The sequence below is a fragment of the Brachycentrus maculatus genome, unplaced genomic scaffold (genome assembly GCF_059751285.1).
Source record: "Brachycentrus maculatus isolate JH-2025_06_01 unplaced genomic scaffold, ASM5975128v1 h1tg000216l, whole genome shotgun sequence".
Taxonomy (NCBI): domain Eukaryota; kingdom Metazoa; phylum Arthropoda; class Insecta; order Trichoptera; family Brachycentridae; genus Brachycentrus; species Brachycentrus maculatus.
The window spans coordinates 2,207,153-2,228,076 of NW_028280967.1; the positions used below are offsets into that span (position 1 = coordinate 2,207,153).

Here is a 20,924-nt window from a genome sequence, read left to right on the forward strand (position 1 = left end):
CAGCCCGTGGATATCATAAACAACATGACAGTGTACGAGGTGACTCTTCAGGCCTTCACCAAGTCCATAGTTGACCCCAAAGTGATGGTTAATGGAACTGAAACCGAGCCATATCAGGTACTTCATTGCCTCTTCGTATACCACATCTTCATACATATAATAAAATAAAAATCATGTACCATACATAGTATACATCCATACAAAACTTGATTTTTCAGTAGATCGTTTTTAAAGTTTAAGAATATAATAAAATGTATTAAAAATAAAAATCAAGCAACTTATTGAACTTTTTACTGTGCAACAGATCTTTTTAGGTAAAACCTGAAGGTTTTTTTGCATTTATTATACCTGTTTATTGTTTTTATATTTTGTCATGTATTAGTTTTGGTTGTTTAAAAAAATATTTTTTGTAACTTTATTATTTCGCTCACTCCTTTCAAGAACGTCATAAATAAAAAAACTTGATTTTTCAGGAGAACGTTTTTAGAGTTTAAGAATATAATAAAATGTATTAAAAATAAAAATCAAGCAACTTATTGAACTTTTTACTGTGCAACAGATCTTTTTAGGTTAAACCTGAAGGTTTTTTTGCAGCGAGTGTTTTTGCCTAGAATTTTCACTCATGAATTACATGAAATTATAGTAATTTTAAACATAAAGAGTAAATCGACTCACAAGTAGGCATAGGCTATGAAACTTATAAAGTTGAAGCCTGAGTAGGGACATGATAAACGGTGTTGCATAAGCCGTAGCTAGATTTCAGAGTCACTTGGACGTTAGGTAATTAAAAAAAAAAAAAAAAGTTTTTTTTACACATGTTTGCATCCAGGTCTTGATATATAATCAAATATGTACATAATCAAATCTCGTCGCCAGCCGTCCTCAGTGTGTTAAGTATGTCTTCTTCCTCTTCAGGTAACAATGACTCCAGACTGCGTCGCGTCGGCCCTGGTGGACGGGGCGGGCGGTCAGGGCGCCGGTCTGGGGGCGCCGGCGAGCGACGAAGCCATGCTGGGGCCTGAGATGGGCTTTATCTTCGGCTTCCTGCTCATCGGAGTGCTGGTCGTGATTGCCTTGCTGTCCCTCTACAGATGGGGATGCGTGTAAGTGAAAATTATCTTTTTTTCATACAATAATGTTAATAATATATAACCACTAAGACAACAGCTGGAGGCGCGTTGCAGGAGCCTGGGTGAGGACCTATCCAACATCGTATCCGTGATAGTTCATAAGAAACTGTCACGAGAGGGAGTATCATAATATTATTAAAACCCTTATCCGCACCCCAATGGTGTATAGGGCACTGCGTCATATAAACGCAGTGTTATCTTGATCGTTTACACATGAAGGAAAGGTGATCAGCCCTCCGCTTCAGGTACCAGTCCAGGATAATATTGAATAAATATGACAGTGAAAAAATCACTTCTATTTATTTTACCCCCCTTGGGAATCGAACCCGGGACCTCCAGAACAGTAGCCGAGCGTGCTGACCATTACACTACGGAGGCGGGGAGTATCATACATGATCAAAATAGTGAAGGACATTGGTAACATAAACCAAGCTAGGACACAAAATGCCGAACCCTCTTCTAGTGGAACGGAAGGTCTGCTGATGACAGTCAACAGTCCGCCTTCTCCTGAGGAGTGCAACGTGGTTTCCTCCCAGCAATGAGCAAATGCTGAGAAGTTCCTGTTTGGCCCACACTAGATTATCCCTCCTGTTCCCAACACAGATTCAAATAAAAACATATTTAATTAGCTAGAAGAAACAAAAATCCAGTAAATGATCTATAAACCTTGTACATAATAAGCAAGGTAAATAGTAAATGCAATTGCCATCTAAAAAAAAAAAGGATATAACCACTCACCGTTTTTTTTTTGTGGGAAATGGGATGTTTAGAAATATTATTATATTATTATATATTTAATGACCGTGTCTGTATAAGTTGGCTTGCGAAAAACATTAAAGTCTATAGTGTTGTCAAAGTTAAGTCTAAGAAATTTAGTTTTTGGTCTTTTTCAGTTTCAAGAGTAAATTTAATATTATCGTTAAAAGGTGTTAATAAATTTTAAAAATGAAGTTAGTTGTCGTTCTGTTCCTGTCCAAATGCAAAAGATATCGTCTACATATCTTTTCCATAAAAATATGTTTTTAATTGACACATTGTAGTCGGGCGCTTCGAACAATAGACTCTAGCCTACAGCGGACGTTTTTCGCGATTAGTGCAAAAATATATCGCTTTCTTAAAATTGACACAATTTCTAAACCAAATAATATTTTCGATTGAAATTTTCAAATCATGTATGACATTTGATCATCAAAAATAAATTATAATCATAATTTTTAATTAAGTGTTCCGTATTTCACAGTTTTAGAAGCATTTTAAACTCAAAAAATAGTCTTCCCCTCCTCCTATCATTCCCTATACAATGCTTATATATTCAAATAATAAAATACCAAACAGTAAACAAAAGAGTGCGAGCGGTATGAAAAATAGTCCAATACGAGAAATGACTAAAACTAAACTGGAGATTGCGATCGCATAAAAACTCTAGATTTCTGGCGATGCCTTTACAAGCGACACACTAGCCAATCCGGACAAGGCATCTCAAATAACGTCAACAGACTGTCGCCTAGCACCCAGGTAGCAGATTACCCTTCAACGCGTTTTATTTCACGCTGGTAACAAACCCGTATATTGCCATTTCCCGCCGATAACCGACAGTCGACAAAAACGGCATTTGCCGTGTCCCGCAGTTGGCCGACAGTCCGCGAAAAACGGCAAATGCCGTGTCCCGCCGACAACGTGTTAATTGATTATTAGATTTAAATATATTGTTTTCAATGCTATCTTAAAATATATACGCAACTAATGGGCTTATTGGAGAACCCGATTGTTAAGCCTGAGGTTTGATTATAAAATTTGTTATTCAATTGAAAATAATTTTGGTTTAAACAAATGTTGAAAAACCCTTATCCGCACCCAATGGTGCATAGGGCACTGCGTCATATAAACGCAGTGTTATCTTGATCGTTTACACATGAAGGAAAGGTGATCAACCTTCCGCTTCAGGTACCAGTCCTGGGTAATATTGAATAAATATTACAGTGAAAAAATCACTTTAAAAAAAAATCACAAAAAAGAACCCGGGACCTCCAGAACGGTAGCCGAGCGTGCTGACCATTACACTACGGAGGTGGACAATGTTGAAAAGACGACTTAAATCATTAGAAATGTTTTCAGGTAATTCTGAAGTATTCAGAATATCTTTTAACTAACTACTTTTAACTAACCACAAAGTAAATGCTTTAAATATTAATAATATTGAGTAAATTAACTCTTTGACGTCCGTCAGATTCAAATTTAATTTTGATCAAAACTTTTATTCAGTACCATGATACATTGAGAACACATCGTTATTTATTATTTTTTTATTTCGTAAGCTAGCTTATATTACATTTAATATATACTCATATTTACACTTATTTAACATCATATATCGCTCACTCCTTTCAAGAATGTCATAAATCTAAAAACTTGAGTTTTCAGGAGAACGTTTTTAAGTTTAAAAATATAATACAGTGTATTAATAGTAAATATCAAGCCACTTATTGAACTTTTTACTGTGCAACAGATCTTTTTAGGTGAAACCTAAAGGTTTTTTCTCCATTTGAAAAATATTTAGTATATTTAAAAAAATAATTAAACAATACCTTTTCTTCGAAATGCAAAAACAACATTTTCTGCCCTGTAGCGGGTAAATATTAAGCTTAAATTATGCCTCTTTTGCTGGGATATAGTACATTTTCTGGGCATTCCGAAAACATGCACAGTTGAAAATTGACGATTTTTGATATATGACGTTGTTGAAAGGAGTAAGCGATATATTACATATTTTTACAATTAACTTAACATTAAAAAAAAACATCTTTTCACTCTTCATACATTCAGGCATCTCATCATACATTTTGGTCATAATACATATCAATATTTACACACCTCTTCTTCTTCCTGGCTCCATTCCAACTTATCATCTTTGTAGACTGTTGGCGTCAGCCCTCCCCATCCTCAGGTTGTAGGTCCTTCTATTATATACAACGTCACCTTGGCTTTTCTTTTCTGATCATTTTCTCTTTCTGAAGAGAATCATGTTCTCTTTCTGCAGCATCCGTGAATTTTTAGGTCTTGTTCTAAAGGAAGATCCACGGCGATTGTCTGTTTCACAATATGATCAGGTTCTCTGCGTCCTATGTGGCCATACCATCTCAATTGCCTTTCATCTACCTCGCCATTGATGCCTGTTACAGCCAGGCTTCCACGAATATGTAAACTCTTTATTTTGTCTCTAAGAGGCACTCCAGCTGACCACCTAAGCATTCGCATTGCAGCAGTTTCAAGTGGCCTAGATTTGGTGTTACATTATGTGTGTTATGTGGCCTACATTTGATTAATCGTTTTTTTCAGAAATACATTCAAGAAATGCTTCCCGATGTCATATCTTTTCCTGGAGGAAGGTGGCGGCGGTGAGGGATGCGGGGAGAGGGGACAGCCTAACAAACCGGATGCCCAAGCAAATCAGGCCAAAAAAGCAGGTTGGTCAACAAAAATTATTCAATATCGAGCCTGCGGTATGTGCAATGAAATGCTTGATGAAATAGACATCAATAATGTTTTTTTTACAACATTTTGAGTGTGTCCAAATACTTGTTCACAAAATCTGGATTATCTCCAATTACAGGAGTTATTTTCGTATTATTTTTTGACATCTCATCAAAGATGAAGAAGAATATGGAAGTCTGGGCGTTTACGGGGCTGACGACCGTCATAGGCTGGTTTAAGTGATCACTTTATACAAGTGTAACATTCACCAATTCTACCCATTATTGACAACGTATGATCAGATCAATCAGAACCTAAAATCTGGTGGGGTCAAAAGTCTGCGTAATCGGAGGGCATGTACAACTAGATGTATGGATGTGAAGGAGGCGAGGAGTGTATGTCAGGACAGAAGAGTGTGGTGTGCCATCCTCTCTGCCTACACCTGCGGAGAAACTTTTTTAGTTTAGTAGTAATTTTTTTATGAAATTCTTGAATGTATTCAATTTTAAATTAACAAACTCTTCCTATGGTTAAAACTAAAAAACCTTCTTAGCCTACAAGTTTCTCAGTGAATCCTCTTTTTCCGATTCAGTGAGTCCCGCTCACGCTGTGGTGTTTTGGGGCGCTGCCGATGGCGGCACGGGGGCCCCTCCCGACCCCACGGAGCAGCTGTGGGACGCCCTGCACCCCCCTGTTCCTGCAGACAAGTTCCTGGCGCACACTGCCGCGCTGCATCAAGACGGCGACATCGGCTTCAGGTGAGAACTGCCCTCAAGCAGACTGCTATTTCATCAAGAATGGCTAAAAAAAAATTTTGGTTTTATACAAGAGTAATGTAATACAATGTTTATACAGACATAATAGTGTCGGGTTGTGGTCCCGTGGTTAATGTTGCAGACTCTTAAGTCAGAGTTTCTCGGTTCAAACCCACTCTAGCACAATTTTTGATACCTATTTCTAATACTGAGCCGCTTAGGCTCACGGAAATCGTATGAAATCGAAATATTTGTGTAAATAATAAAAACACAAATATTTTATTGTTATTTATCTTTTTTTAATTTTTTAAAAAATATAATGCATATTTTTTTGTGTACTCTTTCGTGACACTTTTTGTAGAAATTTGATTAATCATTTGCCGCATCTAAAGGGCTAAGGTACATTGGTGACAATTCCCTTGGTCTAGGGTTATGTAAATGGAAATTGACAAGTCAAATAGTGGAAGTTGCATGTGAAATGTGAGCTTGATAACGTTTTCCGTTTGTCTTTACAGCAAGGAGTACGAGCTGATCCAATCCAAGTCGGCGCTTCTCGGCCACACGTCGCACCACAGTCAGCATCCCGACAACCGCCACAAGAACCGCTACCTCAATATCACAGCCTGTAAGTCCAATTCTAGCTCAAGAAAATCAAGAAATAATAAAACAATGACTGTATTGTTATATGACATAGTCGCTAGACAAAGAAAATAAAAGTCGAAAAAAAAAAGGTTTTAAGAAAATTGTCAATTACAAATAATGGTAACATTATTTAGGTAGAAATACCTTTCCCTTCCTTAGGGCGTTTGTCCACTACGTGGGATTTCACAGTCCGGCGGTCCGGTTTTGAAAAATGAAAACGACTATGATAGTTTAGCGGGATCGAATTTACACGCAACGTGTTCACGCACCAATCAAGAACACTGATCCGAAGAAATATGGACAAAAGCACAAGCCAATCATCGTTTTAAAACGTTTACTGACGTGCCGGATGGTAAAATTTCGCGTAATTCCGGGTAGTGGACAAGCGCCCTTAGTGTGTGAAAAACAGGCCGCAAGTCCTACATCCAGAAGAAGATTTTAAAATAATAAATTAAATGTATTTTTGTTTCAGATGATCACTCCAGGGTGTGTCTCCTTCCATCCTCTTCCTGTTCCTGCGATCCCGGCAAGGACCACCGCCGCTCCTGCACATCCAAGCCAACCTCCCAATCCGGGGATTCATCCCCCCACTGCGACTACGTAAACGCCAACTTCATAGACGGCATCGTGGCAGAAATAGACGCAGAGCTCGCCAAGTTCATCATAGAGCAGAACGACAGGCGCAAACTCGCCCAAAAGAAGAGGCTGCAAGCCGAAGCCACCAAGCTAGAGATCGAAGCGCGGCAGGCCACTTTTGACTCTAAGATCTTCCAGCCGCTGCTGCCGCTCAACATAGAACCAGGATCGCTAGAGCCCAAAGTCCCGCACAGCTTCAACACCGCGGACGGCAGAATCGCCATCGGCGCCTTCGAATCCAAAATGGCCAATGTAAATATGGATAAGATGTCTTTGGAGTTGAACGGCGACCGCAAGGTGACCTCGCCCGGCCTAGAAATCCTCCCAAACACGTGTAGACTGTCAATTAACCTTGAGAAGAAGGACGAGAAGGTGGAGAAGACCGAGAATGACACCAAGAGCGACACAAAGTCGGTTAAGGAGCCCAAGGGCAAGAAGCGGTCCACTTCGGCCGATACAAGAGACATTGTCATCGAGAAGAAGACCAGCAGCCGCGGGCACAGCAAGAACTCATCTGTGGTCGTTGCTAACGAGTCCCCCTTGAACGGCGTGCCGAAGATCGAAGGGGCTTTCCTCAACATTGAGTTTTCCGGCATCGTCGACTCGGAGAGAGAGCTGCAGAAAGCCCGTGAGGCGGAGAGGCTGGAGGAGGCTAACAGGCTGGCCAAGGAGGCCGCCGACGAGACCTTGGATGACTTGGATGACCTCTACACCCAGATAGGTAAGATAATTTGACCTGATCGCCGCGTGGAGGGAATGTCGCAAATGTGATATGTTTCACATGTAATTTTTCGACATTTCATCATAGACGAAGAAGAATATCGGGAAGAGTGTCGGGTTGTGGTCACGTGGTTAGTTTCGCGGACAGTCAGAGTTTTCGGTTCGAATCCACTCTACCACAATTTGAGACCTATTTCTAATAATGAGCCGGTTAGGCTCACAGAAGTATTATGAAATTGAAATATTTGTATATTTAATAGTAGTCAAGTGTCAAAAATCCCAATTCGCAAGCTCTTCGCGCAACAAAGCACCTCGCTCGCATAGATTTCAGCTATTTTTTACGTGTGTTATCTATACAAAACTAGACTTTTTCCGCGGCACACCAACTAAACACCACAGTACACCAGTGTGCGGAACACTGTTCTAAAGGGTATTGATTATTGATTAAAAATATATAAAATTACATTCCAGGCGGGGAATCGTACCGCGTGAAGTCGTCCTGGCTGCTGGACCGGAGGAGATACATCGGGACGCAGGGCCCGACTCCCGGGACGCTCCCGGCCTTCTGGAGGATGGTCTGGGACCACCGAGTCGCCGTGCTCGTCATGATCACCAACCTCGTGGAGAGGGGCAGGGTAATGCCGACTTTGCAAACAGCTGTTTTTCTAATAATTTATTGTTGGGTAATATATCCAAAATTAAACAAGGTTTATTCGATTGAATTCTATATTTATTTATGTATATGTTAATACGTGACTCGTTTTGTCTTATTAAGACATTATCAAACACTTGAGTGTTTGATAATGTCTTAATAAGACGAAACGCGTCACGTATATAATATAAATAAATAAATATAGAATTCAATCCAATAAACCTTGTTTAATTTTGGATATATTACCCAACAATTCAATATGGAATTCTACCACTTGTCTGCAGTTACAATAAATAATAATTCCTTCTCTGTCCAAGCGGCGAGATTATGGTACAAATATCCTCTCCTTGTAAACAAATGCACTTTTTCGAAATGTTTTACTTTTAAGAAACGTCTGAGACATTACTATCTATCATTAGAATCCTGACTGTCCATCAAACCTCCTTAGTTTTTCCCTCTACCTCCTTTCATAAATTACCTTTTTCCTTTACCCTCCTTATTATCATCTTTTGTAATTCATGTTTTTTTTATGTCAATTTGTAGTTAATGTTTTTTTAAATGTTCAAGTACTATCTACCCTCTGATTGCAAACAGCTATATATGGCATTAAATGTTTTGATCAATATTACTAGTCTGTTTTTGGTTGGTTGGAAGATGTACTTATTTATTTTCTGTACATGAATTTTAAATAAATAATTAATTAATTAGATTTTGAGCGCTAATTTGAACTGTACTGGCATATCAAAATTCTATTATGTATTTTCTGTCACTTTATAACTTTTCTTTAGTTTTTTTTACTCTTCTTTCTATTCATTCTTTTCAGTTTCATCAGTTCTCTCATATGTGACATTTTATTGCAGAGAAAATGTGACATGTACTGGCCCAAGGAGGGTACGGAGACGTACGGAGCCATCCAGGTTGTGATGCTGAAGGAAGACGTGATGGCCACATACACTGTCCGCACCTTCCAGATCAAAAACACCAAGGTAACAAAAAAAAATTTGGTTAATATTGCAACACCACAAATGTCTTCACAAACATGTCAACATTTTGTATTAACACACGGACTGGTGTTTCTTACGACTGCGGACCGCTGGCAACTGCATCTGATAATTATGTACATATAGTTAAGACCTTAACAAAGAGATTGGTAAATAATATTCATATATAAACATTAAATATGTAATTCCTTACCATTTAATCCACCGTAACCACACTGTGTTTGAAAATGATGCGGAATGCATGTAAACACGTGGCACAATAGATTTTAAGAAATAAGGGTATTTAATTGGTAAAATTAAAATTAATAATGTATAGATTTTACCACAAAGTGACTGCCAAATCAATTAATGGAATTTGTGACAGTAGTTTGAAAATGCCATAACAAGGCGAAGCAAATGTCATACTCACTATATAGTCTTTATGGAAAGAACTCAACAGTTTTGGAGCTGTATGTATATAGCTATGAGCTATATCACTGTATAACCTTAACCGGTTAACTACCAAAAGCGTCTTAAGACGCATAATTTTCTGTGAACGGAGCGCCGCTCCTACAAAAATTACGTCTTAAGTGCGCCGTTTTAAATGGGCTTTTACTAAAGAAAATTAATTATTTAAAACATTAAAATATATTGAACACATAGTGACATCTATTGAGAATATCTTTGCATACTTAGAATTGAAACAGAATTTGTTTTTACCACTTTAAACGTAATTTAAAGAGAGCTTTGTCGTCGGAACAACTGATGCCGCTCAGGGTTGTCCCCGAATTTCTATCGGTGTTTTGCATATATATATAATTTTTCGTCTACAGAGTACAGTTTTATTTCGTGATTTGTATTTCTGTTGATTTTTATTCTGTTTTATTTTTGTTCTGATTTTTATTTTTGTTGAATAAAATGAATCATAATTACTTTATATATAATTTAGTTTTAATATTTTCTATGAGAAATTTTGTGACAACCCTGCACCATGAACAATTAATTTTATGATTATGGATAAATGACTTATGGTAAATTTTATAAATAAACTTTATTACATTTTCATTAATGATATGTTTAGAAGGTTTTTGTCGTAAAATTCGCGGCGTTCTGGGTACCCCGCCATACATGTACCTGCCGGCAGTTAAAAGGTTAAACTTCTGTAGAGGTTTCACCGAGCACTGTATTTCCAGGCGGGGCTGTCGCGGTCGGTGTTGCAGTACCACTACACGGTGTGGCCAGACCACGGGACCCCGGAGCACCCGCTGGCCGTTCTGAGGTTCCGCGAGGCCGCGAGGAGGGCTGCGCCCCCCCAGGCGGGGGCCATCCTCGTGCACTGCAGGTTGGAATCGCCTCCTACGCCATGAACACCTATTGTTTTAAATTTTGATATCTTAATGGTCAGTGTCGGATTGTGGTCCCGTGGTTAGTGTTGCGTACTCTTGAGTCAAAGTTTCTCGGTTTGAGCCCACTCTACCACAATTTGATAGCTATTTCTAATAATGAGCTGCTTAGGCTCACAGAAATAGTATGAAATTGAAATATTTTTGTAAATAATAAAAACACAAATACTTACAAATAAAAAAAAACACATTGTTTGGGGGAAATGCTTAAAAGGATCTTTTACATACTGTTTTGGTAGAGAGCGGTAGACGCTTATAAGCGTTCTATTTGCTTACTTTTGGTATAGCGCAAGATGTCAAAAAAACATTTCATAGATCAGAGTGGGGTTTGTGATTACTTGTGATTATTAGAAGACCCTAATCAGTATACAAAGAATTTTTTATAATTTTTTTTCCCATACAATATGTCTTTAAAAACACTGTAGTAAATATGTAAAAATCTCTTATTTGTAATTTAATTTTCATTTATAAACAGGGTACAAACACTAAGGAGAAAAAAAACTCGAATATACAATACTAGTTAAAGTTGAAATGTCTGATTTACATAGAGTTTTGTGAAATAAAAACGTAAACATCCTTTGAGGAATACAAATGAATAATTTTTTCTATTCTCTTATATCGTAGTCGTACAGGAGAAAGTGAACAACTACCAAAACGTAAAATATTCAGGAGGGCCATTTAAGTCACTTTTGCTTGGCAAGAAAATAAACATCAATGCAGTTACACATTTTTAACAAGTCAATATATTATACTTCCAAGTTTAAAATCCTTTGGGATTTTTTAGAGGGCAATATTAAGCTAGTAAGATATCAAACAGTCAATGATGTTTTTGTAAAAATGCACTTGGTCACTTTCTACTGTATGACTACGATATTCATATTTTACTATCTTATTTTTTAATGTCATTTCAATACCTCGCCATATCGCATGTGTTTTAGGTTTAATTTACTTGTGAACGCTCTGTGATGAATGAGATTTGTAATTTTTGTAATTTTTATTTCAGCGCCGGAGTCGGTAGAACCGGCACCTACATAGTCCTGGACGCAATGCTCAACCATCTGAAGCTGACGGGGTCACTGAACGTGTTCAGCTTCCTCTGCCACGTCCGAACCCAGAGGAACTTCCTCGTGCAGACGGAAGAGCAGTACGTCTTCATCCACGACGCCCTGCTGGAGGCCATCCAGTCGGGGGACACCGAGGTCCCGGCGGAGCAGTCCAAGGAGTACCTCAAGAGGCTCCTGGAGCCGTTCCCGGAAGGCCACGTCCCAGACGGGGGGTCCCTCAGCAACAAGTGCGGGCTGTACGGGGCGCCGCTAGCTGAAAAGATAGAGCCCGTGATGATAAACGGGACGGGGAGATTGCGAAATGTCTCGACGGGCGAAAGTGACTTCGCAATGTGGGACAGCGATAACACCGCTCGCTACAAGGACGAACGAACTTTGGACGAATGCAGGAACGAACTTGTGAGCGTCTCGTTACAAAATTCCATGTTCAACGAAAGAAATCGGAAAGAATTGCCGTCCGAATGCAACGGGAACAAACATGTAGATGCGAACGTCGTAAGGAAGTCTTTCGAAGAAGAAAATGGCAATTTTAATGATCGGGAATCCGTCAATGATAAAAACGGCGATACTATAATCGATTGCGGCGATGTCAAATACATAACGCTCGAAATCGATGACCCGAAAAAGTCAACAGTCAACGACATCAGTCCTGAGTTGATCATCGACGAAATGGACAGGAAAATCATAGATTTCAGCGACGTATCTCCGAAGAATCTGGCCGTAAAGAGTGAAAAAACCGGCGATAACGCGTCCGTCAATTCGATGAACCTCGCCAAGTCGGACCACTCGACGAGCTACGAGAAGCTCAACGGCACGTGCACCAAGACCAGCGAAGAGTCCAAGGCGAGCTCCGTGTCCAACGAGGACGTGGACCTGCTGTCCAACGAGAACAACGGCAGCGGCAAGATGGACGAGGTCAACGGCACGGCGGCGTTTGGCAACGACAACAGCAACACCGTCACGAGCAGCATCAGCAGCGACACCAACAACCTGAACAACATTGCCAACTTTAGGGACACTCCGAATTTCTCCCCGAGTTTGGGGAATGGCAATCAAGATGGCGCTGAGGTTTACAGAAGGGAGAGAAATGCGAGGTAGGTTTATAATATTTCCTATGTATGAAGTGTAGAGTTTACAATCATAAAAATGGTAGGTTTACAATACGTATTTTGTCCGCCTCTGTGGTGTAATGGTCAGCGTGTTTAGCTACCGTGCTGGAGGTACCGGGTTCGATTCCTAGGGGGGGTGAAAATAAATATTAGTGATCTTACCCTTTAATATTTATTTAATATTACCCTGGACTGGTTCCTGAAGCGTAAGAGTGATCACCTTGCCTTCATGTAAGTAATGATCAATATAATACTGCGTCAATTTGATGCAGTGCCCAATGCACCATTGGGTGCGGATAAGGGTTATAAGTAAGTTAGTAAGTAAAATATTTTCAATATTATGTTTGAAGTGTAGAATTCACACTCTTAAATATTTTCCATGTTTAAAGTGTAGAGTTCACACTCGTAAAAATGGTGGGAATAAATGGTAAGTTTATAATACATTTTGTCTAAAAATCTTTGTGTAATAAAAAATTTAATTAACGTTTATTTTTCAAGACCAAAAACTGAAGACAACTACGAACTGTTGGGTAACAGCAGTCGCATCGGCACGCTGGGCGGTAACGCAGATTCCTGCTTTGCCGGCGGGCACAGGTTCTCGTGCCAGCGTAGAGACACCTCTGGACACAAGCCCAGGAACCTTCTGGAACACCAGTTCAAGGTAACAACTGCTTCCGGAAGTGCTAATGATTTTTTCTCATTTTTATTTATTGATTTGGCGTTTAATTTGTAGAACCCCATTTTAATTTATGTATTAATTTTTCAACCAAACACAGATTTTTTGAGTCTACTAAGTTGTATTTTACTAGCAAAAACACATAAAAAAATTATATTGTGACAATTGTTTCGCCTTGTTAGGGCATTATCAAACGAATGTGAAGATTAAATGGACTACGGTACTTATGTAGCTATACAATTCTAAGAGACAGTTTTAACACGTGCAGCAATAGTTTATGGGAGACAACAGTAGCTAATGGGGGATGTAGGTACGTACCCTTATATTTATTTTCTGAGAAAAGACAATATAATTTTTTTATGTGTTTTTGTTAATAAAATACAACTAAGTCTCTTTAACGCCTGCATCCTAACAGTGTTGCTGTACGGATGTGAGTCGTGGCACCTCACCAAAGCTCAAAGCAAGAAACTAGCAAGTTTTGAAAATAGGTGCCTGAGGCGAATACTGGGTATAAAGTGGTATGACTTCATCAGGAATGACGATGTGAGGAGAAGAACTCAGCAGCCCCTCATACTGGTCCTGAAGAGGAGAAGGTGGACATGGTTGGGACATGTCCTTAGAATGCCACCTGAGAGCATCAACCCCTCGTGTCTCTTCTTCCAACCCCGAGGATTCCGGCGCCCCGGAAGGCCGCTGATGACCATTCACCGACTATACTCAGCGGAACTTCGAGACGCCGGACTGACCTGCGAGGAAGCCAAGGAGATGGCGCGTGACAGAGGGATTTGGAGACGTCTCGTGTTGGCCATATGCTCCACCTAGGGAGCGAACATGGGAAAAAAAGAAGAAGAATAAGACTTAAAAAATCTGTATTTGATTTAAAATTATAACATAAATGGATTTATATTATCCACTGACACTTCGTGATGGAATTGCATTTTTAATTTATTATTAGATTAAAACCAATATTTTTAGCTTTTCCACTTTTCTATTTGACCAGCGACCGGGTTTCGTCGTTACCGACATCATCAGACCAGTCTGATGATGTCGGTAACGACGAAACCCGGTCGCTGGTCAAATAAAAAAGTGGAAAAGCTAAAAATATTGGTTTTAATCTAATAATAAAATAACATAAATGCTTTTTTCCTCTATGATTTAACTAACTAACTAACTAACCATCACGCCGCTTCCCGCAGGGGTAGGCAGAGAGAATAGAGCGCCACACCACTCTGTCCTTGCAAACATTCTTCGCCTCTTCCACGTTCATGCATCTCCTCATACATACCCGCCGATTGTTACGACTCCTAACCTGACCACTTTCAAGTATTTGGCATACCTGATCGTGATTTATCGTGATCGTGATCCTCTATGATTTTCTAATGCAATATTCACACGCTTACAACTGCACTAAATGTTGATCACATGCGAATTTGTTTGAGGTCTAAGCGATTTTGTTCCCACAGCTGGTGACGAGTTTCGAGCCGAGCAAGTACCACACGGTGAGCGCCTGCAAGCTCGTCAACCAGGCCAAGAACAGGAGGAACGCCGTGCTGCCGGTGGAGAGCGGCAGAGTCCATCTCATACCCAAGGCGGGAGTCGAAGGTAAATATATATTTCTTCTTTTTCTAACCCTTATCCGCACCCCAATGGTGCATAGGGCACTGCATCGTATAGAAGCAGTGTTATCTTGATCGTTAAATACACGAAGGAAAGGTGATCAGCCTTCCGCTTCAGAAAAATATATATACGACAAGTTTTTATTTTTCACAAGATTTCCAATATATGTATTTGTATTTGGCGTTTGTCTACAAATCTGGGTTTCGACACTTGGGGCTTATTTTTAAATTTTTGACATCTCAACATAGACGAAGAAGAATATGGAAGTCTGAGTATTTACAGATATATCAACACAGATGAAGAAAATACTATTGACTTGTCTAACCTTCACTGATATGGGAAGCTTATGTGATCACTTTATACACTTGTGTAACGTTTGCCCGTTATTGAACATCCATATTGCATTAACTTTTGACACATCTCTCACTCCTTTCAAGAACGTCATAAATCAAAAAAACTTGATTTTTCAGGAGATTATTTTTAAAGTTTAAAAATATAATACAATGTATTAAAAATAAATATCAAGCCATTTATCGAACTTTTTACTTTGCAACAGATCTTTTTAGGTAAAACCTGAAGGTTTTTTCTCCATTCCAAAAATATTTAGTATATATATATATATATATATATATAATAATAAATCCCTTACCGCACTCCAATGGTGCATAGGGCACTGCTTCATATAAATGCAGTGTTTTCTCGATCGATTACACATGAAGGAAAGGTGATCAGCCCTCCATTTCAGGTACCAGTCCAGTGTAATATTGAATAAATATTAGAGTGAAAAAATCACTTATATTTATTAAACCCCCCTGGGAATCAAACCCGGGACCTCCAGAACGGTAGCCGAGCATACTGACCATTACACTACGGAGGCGGACAAAATATTTAGTATATTTAAAAAAATTATTAAACCATACCATTTATTCAAAATGCAAAAACAACACTTTCTGCCCTGTAGCGGGTAAATATTAAGTTAAAAATATGCCGCTTTTGCTCGAATATAATACATTTTCTGGGCATTTTGAAAATATGCACAACTGAAAATTTACAATTTTTGATATATGATGTTGTTGAAAGGAGTGACCGATATGTTGAAAGGAGTGAGCTATATCCATTGAAACTAGTGCATATTATTCATACCATATATCGCTCACTCCTTTCAAGAACGTCATAAATCAAAAATTGTCAATTTTCAGTTGTGCATGTTTTCGGATTGCCCAAAAAATGTACTATATTCCAGCAAAAGAGACATATTTTTAACTTAATACTTACCCACTACAGGGCAGAAAATGTTGTTTTTGCAATTTGAGGGAAAGGTATTGTTTAATTATTTTTTAAATATACTAAATATTTTTCAAATGGAGAAAAAACCTTCAGGTTTTACCTGAAAAGATCTGTTGCACAGTAAAAAGTTCAATTAGTGCCTTGATATTTATTTTTAATACATTGCATAATATTGTTAAACTTAAATAACGTTCTCCTGAAAAATCAAGTTTTTTCATTTATGACGTTCTTGAAAGGAGTGAGCGATATGTTATTCAACGTTACCCTGGACTGGTACCTGAAGCAGAAGGCTGATCACCTTTCCTTCATGTGTTAACGATCAAGATAACACTGCGTTTATATGATGCAGTGCCCTATGCACCATCGAGTGCGGAGAAGGGTTTGAGTGAGTGAGATATGTATAAAAAAATGACAATTTTTTTTTCGACATACTTGATTTTTTGACTTACACGAGAACCTTCGGAACGAATTAATCATATAAGTAGAGGACTTGCTGTACTTATGTCTGGATCCCTTAATGATCCTCCGAGAAGTTTTACTAAATTGGTTTGTCACGGCTGTTCAGGTAGCGACTATATCAACGCAACGTGGCTGCAAGGTCACCGCTCGCTCCGGGAGTACGTCGTGACGCAGCACCCTCTCCCGCACTCCGCCGAGGATATCTACCGACTGCTCTGGGACCACTCCTGCCAGATCCTCGTGCTGCTCACCGACACGGAAGACCAGGTACCGATTGCGCCGTTTAAATGGGAGCTCTTTATAGCCCAGTCTAAATCAACTGCCAAGTGATTTTAATAAATTAATGTTTTTACTGTCCGCCTCCATAGTGTAGTGGTTAGCGCGCTAGGCTACCACGCTGGAGGTCCGGGGTTCGATTCCCAAGAGGGTCAAAATAAATATTAGTGATTTTTCAGTCTAATATTTATTTAACATGACCCTGGACTGGTGCCTGAAGCGGAAGGCTGATCATTTTTCCTTTGTGTATTTAACGATCAAGATAACGCTGCTTCTATACTATGCAGTGCCCTATGCACCATTTGGTGCAGTAAGGGTTAGAAGACTAATAATAATAAATGAAATAAGTACTTTTATTGATAAACTCGGTTCAAAAATCATAAAAGACATGTCTCATTCGCATTTATATGAATAAAAATGTAAACATTTGTTCTTATATTTTACGTTCTTGTAATATAAGATACCCAGGCCTGCTTCTTAAAATTGCGGAAGGCAAGTGCAAAGGTACAAACTACAGAGGACAACCTCGCTTCAACTGCGTGGACCAAATTATCTCCGACATATGTTATAGCGCATTTGCAATATTGAATTTGATTAATTGATTCGGCAGTCACTCTGTGGTAATATCTAAACATTTTCAATTTAAGATTTACTTGGTTTATACCACTATTTATTAAAAGCTATTGTGGCATGTGTTTCCATGCATTCTGCATCATTTTTAAACACCATGCGGATGCGTAATGCATCGAAACATGTGAGACAATAGATTTTAAGAAATAGTGGTATTTACCATGTAAAACTTAAATTATAAATGGATAGATGTTACCACAAACCGACTGCTGTAAAATTAACATTGTGCTAGATAGGTTTCCTTGTATGAAAACCAATTCAAATATCTATAATTTAATTTGTTTAAAAAAAAAATGGAATAAGGAACACCGGGATAAGTGAAATATGCGAATTGTTTTGAACCCTAAAAACCTACTCTGAGATTTTTGAAGCTATTTTTGTATTTTATTAAAATTTTGTATTTTTTTCTTCTAGGAATGTCAGTCCTTCTGGCCAACTGAGGAGAATCAGGAAATCACCGCGTACACCTACTGCATCCGCTTCATATCTCAAGAAAAGCACTTTGCCCGGAGAAAACTACTAAACGCAGTTACAAAATCTAGTCCTAACAAATCCGACAGCGCCAAGCAACCCTCGCCGATACAGAGCCCCTCTTCGGTCATCTCCAACAAGAGCTTTCAGCTGAAGCTGAACAGGAACTCCCAGAGGAGCTGCCCGCAGTCTCCGAATGAGGATGCTGTCAAGTTACCCAGTCCTTGCCCCGGGAGAAGCCCCGTCACGGTTGACGGCAAGCACGACACGAGCTATTATCGGAGACAATCGTCTACCGACCATCAAGATGAAGAGCGCCTCATCCCTAAGTCTGAAGAACCGCAAAGTCTGGAGTGTGCCGACGTGTCGGATGAACTGAGAAAATTAAACAGCTATACTAAAACTGACGGTTATGTGTTTGACCGATCGGAGTTGCGAATCGACCCGATTTCGCCTAAAGACAACGGCGACGTATCCTCTGAAAAGACCAGCCCCGGCAAGCCGACCGCTAACGGCGATCTCTTCAGTCCCAGAGACGATTCGAAGAAGTCCCAAACCAAGAGTCCCTCTAAGATCTCTTTGAAGAGTCTGAGGATCAGCAGCCCGGTTTTGAAGTCGCCGACGAAGTTCAAGTTTGACTTTGGGGCGAGGATCTCTATAAACTCGAAACCGGACAGCGACGGCCGCAAGTCCCCGCAGTGCGTCCGCGCCGAAACTCCGGCCTTTGAGCCCAAATTCGAAATGGTCCCCTACAAGGATGCTCCCCAGGACGTAGGCAAGGACTGCTTCATCAAGACAACGCACCTCTCTATGAATTCCATCCAAGACGACTACGAATTAAAAGTGACCCTAATCGAGTGCCCAAAGTGGCTGGCAGACCTTGACTATGATGAGAATTCTGACACTGATGAGGAGTCTGACGATGAAGAGTTTGAGATGGAGACGAAGGCGCTAGACTATGTGATCGATCAGAGGCTGAAGGCGTACAAAGGCGTGTTCGGACTCCCGGAATACGTGGCTAGATGCCAGGAGGACATGAAGAATAGCCCGGTCGTTGTCGTTGACAAGTGAGTAGCACTATCTGTATTTAAATTAAAATAATAATGAAAAAAAACTTCAATTTTCCATTGGCCAACACCAATGGAAGTGAAGAATGAAGTTGGCAAAAGAATGATGAAAATAGACTGAACGCAGTCAAAATGCGATCACTCAGACGAATATGCTGCAAAACGATATACGACAGACGTTTGAATGGTGAAATAAGGAAGGAATGCAAAGCTGAGACAAGCATTATCGATAAAATTAAGAAAGGTGTGTTGAGATGGTTTGGACATGTAGAACGAATGAGTGAGGAAAGAACGGTAAAACAAATTTATCAAGCGAATGTAATTGGAAAAAGGCGCAGAGGAAGACCGATAAAAACTTGTCACAATCAAGTATGCCAAATACTTGAAAGTGGTCAGGTTAGGAGTCGAAACAATCGGCGGGTATGTATGAGGAGATGCATGAACGTGGAAGAGGCGAAGAGTGTTTGAAAGGACAGAGTGGTGTGGCGTTCTATTCTCTCTGCCTACCCCTGATGGTTAGTTATGGTGTGATGGCGTGATGGTTAGTTAGTTAGTATTTTAAAAACAAAACATTTTGGTGTGTCCAAATACCTGTCTGAAATCTGTGTTTTCTACATTTAGGATTTGTTTTTACATATTTTTTTTGCAGCTCAATAAAGATATCCTTATTCTTCTTCACCTATGTTGAGATGTCAAAAAAAAGTTAATTACGGATATAAAAAAATAACAATTTGTATAGTTTTTTTTTCACATTTATTTCGTTTGATCAGTGACTGGGTTTCGTCATCACCGACATCATCCGACTGGTGGGACGGTCGACAAAATTCTTACCACGATTTTATATAAATTCTCTGAAAAAATTAATTCAAGTAGTGTATTATAATTGTCCGCCTCCGTAGTGTAATGGTCAGCACGCTCGGCTACCGTTCTGGAAGTCCCGGGCTCGATTCCCAGGGGGGGATCAAATAAATATAGGTGATTTTTTTCACTCAAATATTTACTCAATATTACCCTGGACTGGTACCTGAAGCGGAGGGCTGATCACCTTTCCTTTGTGTGTTGACAATATAACACTGCGTTTACATGATGCAGTACCCTATGCACCATTGGGTACGGATAAGGGTTAGTAGTAGTAAAAAAATATGGAGTAATTTTACTAAGGTAAATATACAGGTTATTGCCACATGCACTAGAGTGCCAATAGCCGGGCTACTTACCCTAGTATCCCGGTTATTGTCACATGCACTAGAGCGCCAATATCCGGGCTACTTGCCCTAGTTTAGTGATTTGTGATGTTGATCTGGTCCGTCTCTCCCCCGCAGGCTGGGCGGGGCGCGCGCGACCGCGCTGTGCACGCTGAGCAGCGCGCTGCGGCGGCGCTCGCGCGACGTGTACTCGCTGGCCAAGCTGCACCACGGGCGGCGCCCGGGCGTATGGCGGCGCCCAGCTGACCTGCGCGCGCTCTACGAGGCGCTCGCCGCCTACCAGCAGGCGCAGCCCGCGTAATCAGGTACTTTCCCCTCTCTGTCTTGCTTTATTCACTTACTCTTAGGAATGCGGGTATGTTGGTGACACGGTGGTGTCGACAACATCCCGCAATTGTGTTTACACACAAAATCAGGTGCTTTCCCCTCTCGCTTTATTCACTTGCCGTAGTGAATGTGGGTATGTTGGTGACACGGTGGTGACGACAACATCCCGCAAATGTATATATACACACAAAATCAGGTTCTTTCCCCTCTCGCTTTATTCACTTGCCGTATTGAATGTGGGTATGTTGGTGACACAGTGGTGATGACAACATCCCGCAAATGTGCATACACACAAAATCAGGTACTTTCCCCTCACGCTTTATTCACTTCCCGTAGTGAATGTGGGT

General features: G+C 40.0%; 1 protein-coding gene across 1 annotated transcript in view; it reads left to right on the forward strand.

Annotated features, from left to right (window-relative positions):
* LOC148306980 (uncharacterized) overlaps positions 1–20,924 on the forward strand; it is a 30,323-nt gene that overhangs the window by 6,868 nt on the left and 2,531 nt on the right. Inside the window, exons 5-19 of the mRNA XM_088264143.1 lie at positions 4–117; positions 916–1,103; positions 4,467–4,594; positions 5,194–5,359; positions 5,872–5,981; positions 6,471–7,355; positions 7,826–7,989; positions 8,867–8,992; positions 10,180–10,328; positions 11,393–12,547; positions 13,061–13,223; positions 14,702–14,840; positions 16,708–16,868; positions 17,922–19,045; positions 20,368–20,555. Of these exons, the coding sequence (XP_088120269.1) occupies positions 4–117; positions 916–1,103; positions 4,467–4,594; positions 5,194–5,359; positions 5,872–5,981; positions 6,471–7,355; positions 7,826–7,989; positions 8,867–8,992; positions 10,180–10,328; positions 11,393–12,547; positions 13,061–13,223; positions 14,702–14,840; positions 16,708–16,868; positions 17,922–19,045; positions 20,368–20,551 (4,956 nt within the window). The 3' untranslated portion in view covers positions 20,552–20,555. The remainder of the gene's footprint in view (positions 1–3; positions 118–915; positions 1,104–4,466; positions 4,595–5,193; positions 5,360–5,871; positions 5,982–6,470; positions 7,356–7,825; positions 7,990–8,866; positions 8,993–10,179; positions 10,329–11,392; positions 12,548–13,060; positions 13,224–14,701; positions 14,841–16,707; positions 16,869–17,921; positions 19,046–20,367; positions 20,556–20,924) is intronic.